We start from the raw sequence: 4,536 nt of genomic DNA, 5'->3' as shown, positions 1-4,536 counted from the left end.
CCGAGGAACCATTAGCACCCGAGGAATTGTTGGAGATTGGTGGTAGAAGTATATAAATCATTTGGATGGCTTGTCACTAAGATCTACGAAGGCTATTAATAGATATGCAGGACCTTCCGGTCCATGCATGTCTATCAATCGAGCTGAAGGCAATGAGGCTCACATACAATGAATGCAGAGCATACATGATGACCAAGTTACCATTACCTTCTGATGTTTCTAGAATATGTTTGTGTGATCTTGACAACTATACATAGATTTTTTCTTGTTAATCAAAACTATAAATAGTAAATCCATACCCATGCATGTGCATGAGCATCTTGTTATATATAGAAATAATTTTGTAATATAATTTATGAATACTAATCATATGGATAAGGCTTATCGGTTTAGCCTCCCCAAATGAGCCATGCATGCTCGTGAGACTCAGGGCACCACTCGTTTCCTCCGGGTCATCCTCCCGCGTGCCACGGTGAGTTCAGTAGGAATGGGTCAAGAAGCCGCACAACATCACCTGTGATGTGTGTGCATGCATGTCACCTCTGTCCAGCTTCCTCGTAGCATTCGATCCGGCATCTCTGTTTTCTATCCGGGTGGAATAATTAGATTCCAAAACCACAACTTCCTACTCCCTTCTCTTCGCTTAACCACTCGTTTAGTGTGTGTGTTGGCGGAAATGGAGAAACCAGCGGATAAAGAGTACACCAGCCATGTGCGTACACCAGCATGTGTGTATATATAATCGTTCCCATCGAGTTACAATAGCTATCACCATCTTCAAGCATATCCCATCAATATCCAGAGAGTTTGAGAGAGCGAGCATTGCGAGAGCACCATCCGACATGGACCGCTTCATCACCCAGACCGAGGGGAGGAGGGACCGCAAGCATATCCCATCTGTATCTAGAGAGTTTGCGGGAGCGAGCGCTGCGAGAGCATCGCCTGGCATGGAACGCTCCATCGCCAAGTCTGAGGTGAGGTGGGACCGCTTTGTCGAGACTGGTAAGGGGGAGATGGTGCAGGATCCACTGACCACGGAGACTGGGGGCAAGATGGAGCACGACCTGCTCATGTACAGCCCGCGCAGCGCCGCGAGGGCCACCGCAACCGGCATCCCCATCGGCGACCAAGGTGTGGCCGTGCTACGGGGGCCCCTCATCGTTGGCGCTGGACCAGCAGGGCTAGCATGCGCGGCGATGCTCACCATGGGATTGGTGCCCTACGTGATCCTGGAACGTGACATGTGCATCGCATCAACGTGGCACCGCCGCACGTACGATAGGCTGTGTTTGCACCTACCCAAGCGCTACTGCCAGCTGCCGCTCATGCCCTTCCCGCATAGCTACCCCACATACCCGGTTAGGCAGCAGTTTCTGGCCTACCTCGATGAGTACAAGCGAAAGCACGGCATCCGCCCCTTCTTCAACATGGAGGTTGTCAGCGCCGAGTACGACGGTGAGTATTGGTGCGTGCGCACCAAGGATACCAGCGACAATGTTGGAGGGTCTATGCTTTCCTCTTGCACTATGGAGTACCGCTCCAAATGGCTAATTGTGGCCACTGGTGAAAACGCTGAGCCGGTGGTACCTGAGATTAAGGGCATGCGAAGCTTCAAGGGTGAAGTCTTTCACTCAAGCGACTATCGCAACGGCGAGGAATTTCAAGGCAAAAATGTGCTCGTCATTGGTTGTGGCAACTCTGGCATGGAGGTGTCGCTGGATCTTGCCAACTACAATGTGCATACCTCTATGGTTGTGCGTGATTCGGTGAGAAATTTATGTATTTTTATTATCAGATGGATTATTATTACTTCTGTTATTTATATATATTCTCCACAAAAATGAGTGATTATACACCCTTTGTCTCTATACATAATTTATTGTTTTAGTTGGTTGAAATTTATGAAATATAGATTTAATTCGTTATTATGGTCACTATAATCGAATTTAGAAATTTCTTGATGTGAAAGAAATAGACACATAAAATAGATAAATTAAAATAATGTTTGCATATTTTTATGTTTTATATAAGTATTTTTTCGCTTTCTTCTGCTCTTTTAAAATTCTCTCATAAGAATTTGAAATATCATCTCATAAATATATACTATCTACGATGTCTTGCATCACTTAATTTTTGGGCTGGTTAGTTTTTATTCTCATCAAATATGTAAACGGTATTTTATGGCTAGATAATTTTAAATTTCACTCCGAATATGTTAACTAACTAATTATGTTAATAACATTGCTTTTCAAAATAATATATGTACATATATATTTATATATAAAGCACTTGATGTACCAATAAATAGCTAATAATAGAACTAATAATTTATATTATTTTTTATATTGAGGATGATAGAACGGTCATCAACGTAACTCCTTACAGCGTACTTTCTAAAGTTAGAATAGTCTTCGGATCCAAGTGTTTTCATTCCAATTTTACTATTTTTATAAATGTTTTTTAATATTTATATTGCAGAAGCAAAACAAGATTCACTTAAAACCCATTAACTTTTTCATTCTTAATTTTTCAACTGATTGAAATTATGAATACTTTATTATCCACTCTTATTGTTAACTGTAAATAAGTGGTATGTTTTGTGATATTTGTAGGGACACGTCCTTCCAAGAGAGATACTGGGAATCTCTACATTTACATTGTCCTTGTGGCTTCAGACATTTTTTAATATTAAAGTAGTGGATCAAATCCTTCTTGTACTAGCCTGGTTCATTCTAGGTGACACCAGGCGTATCGGTATTCCTCGACCTAATTTAGGTCCAATGGAACTAAAACAATTGTCTGGTAAGACACCGGTACTTGACGTTGGCACGATTGCAAAGATCAAATCCGGAGACATAAAAGTAATTAATTAATTTCTTAAATTTTTATATTGTTGCACATATTTAATTATTTTATTTTCATAATTTATATTGTTATACTTGTTGCTTATAGGTGTTTCCGGGAATTAAAAGTTTTCAAGAGGATGGTGTAGAGTTTATTGATGGTAGAATCGAATCATTCGATGTTGTTATTTTTGCAACTGGTTATAAAAGTAATGTTCCATATTGGTTGAAGGTATTATTATTTTTCCTTTTATTATATTATCTTTATTACTGAATATTATTTAAAAATATTTATTTATTTATTTATTGTTTTATTTATATGTAGGAAAATGAATTTTTTTCACGGAAAGATGGATTTCCATGTAGACCAAATGAGTGGAAAGGAAAGAATGGTCTATATGCTGCTGGATTCTCGAGACGTGGTCTACTTGGTGTTTCTATGGATGCAACTAAAATTGCAAATGATATTATACAATCTTATAATAACATAATATTGTAAGAATAAATGATATTGATTATTTTATTAATAAACTTAGCATCATTTGAGAATTTTGTAAATATATGTACTGGTCTATTAATTCTATATATTAAACCGTGGTGTGTCCACGTCGTCCGTTCTTTTTCAGTCACACGATGTGTTCTTTTTCAGTCACCCGATGGACATCCAACGATCACAAGACGATTAGAGGCCAGCTTAACAAGACAAGAGTTTTCTAGACGGAATCAGTAGTCGCACTCGTGCGTCTCGTTGGTGGAGTGATACATGCCGTTGAAATTTGGTCCATTGGATAGGGTGGAGAGCTGTTGACTTTTTCTTTAAAAAAAATTCCAGTCTCTCATATGAAAATTTGTTTTTGCTTGTGATGTGATACATGCCATTGAAATTTGGCCCATTGGATATGGTGGAGAGTTGTTGACTTTTTCTTTAAAAAATTCCAGTCTCTCATATGAAAATTTGATTTTTTATTTTGTCTCGTGGTGATAAAAGAAGTACCAACCAAAATACGAATTTTGGGTGTGCGAGGCAAGAAAGCGTACAGAGCTATTTTGTTACTTACATTTGTTAAGATAATAAAAGTACTAACCAAAATATGAATTTTTGGTGTGCGGGGGAGGAGTGGGCACAAAGCTATTTTGCTGCTTCCATTTGTTGATAATAATATTAGTTGGCTTAAACTTTTTTTGAATGCAATAGTTGGCTCAAACTTTGCCAAGATCTTATGCTTCCTCCTCCACATCATCGACAAATTAGTCACGGTGATCCACTATTTAAAATGCTCCACAATCATTTTATCATATTAACGACAAAATACATACGACAACTCACACAGTAAAAACAGAAAACACTTTAATACCTTTTTGTTGTTTCTCACTACTGCCTTTCCATCTCATACTCATATTAATTAATATTCTATTAACTATATAAATGAATCGGTCAAAGGCTCGCGCAAGGCATGACTAATGTACTTGTTAATACTATAGTAGGTGGATATGCTAGAAAATAAAATTATAGTCTAACTTATTTATAAATACACTCATTATATAGTTGATAGGTTAGTACATGTGGCATTTTTTTGATAAATGTTTTTAGTATTTATATTACATAAGCAAACTAGGTCCGGTACACAGACCTCGTGAGTTGAAGTTCAAATTGAGCGATTTTTTTTTCAAATTGATTCTGTTTTTATAGTAT

The 4,536-nt window shown here is 38.0% G+C and overlaps 1 protein-coding gene across 1 annotated transcript; it reads left to right on the top strand.

Moving 5' to 3' along the window:
• The first annotated feature begins 767 nt into the window (after positions 1-767).
• On the top strand, positions 768-3,808 carry LOC100282977 (uncharacterized). Its single transcript, NM_001155881.2, has 5 exons — positions 768-1,766; positions 2,613-2,861; positions 2,953-3,075; positions 3,169-3,338; positions 3,493-3,808. The coding sequence occupies exons 1-5, from the start codon at positions 1,014-1,016 to the stop codon at positions 3,527-3,529; spliced, it is 1,332 nt and encodes a 443-aa protein (NP_001149353.1). The 5' UTR covers positions 768-1,013; the 3' UTR covers positions 3,530-3,808.
• The last annotated feature ends 728 nt before the right edge of the window (positions 3,809-4,536 follow it).

The sequence above is a fragment of the Zea mays genome, chromosome 1 (genome assembly GCF_902167145.1).
Source record: "Zea mays cultivar B73 chromosome 1, Zm-B73-REFERENCE-NAM-5.0, whole genome shotgun sequence".
Taxonomy (NCBI): Eukaryota; Viridiplantae; Streptophyta; class Magnoliopsida; order Poales; family Poaceae; genus Zea; species Zea mays.
This window is presented reverse-complemented; position numbering and strand designations above follow the sequence as displayed.

What these genes read in the sequence shown, in the direction of transcription:
- LOC100282977 (NM_001155881.2), top strand. Translation starts at nt 1,014, where the DNA reads ATGGTGCAGGATCCACTGACCACGGAGACTGGGGGCAAGATGGAGCAC. An exon ending in CTATGGTTGTGCGTGATTCG is followed by an intron (nt 1,767 to 2,612) that starts GTGAGAAATTTA and finishes TGATATTTGTAG; the next exon opens with GGACACGTCCTTCCAAGAGA. An exon ending in TCTTATAATAACATAATATT is followed by an intron (nt 3,339 to 3,492) that starts GTAAGAATAAAT and finishes GTTCTTTTTCAG; the next exon opens with TCACCCGATGGACATCCAAC.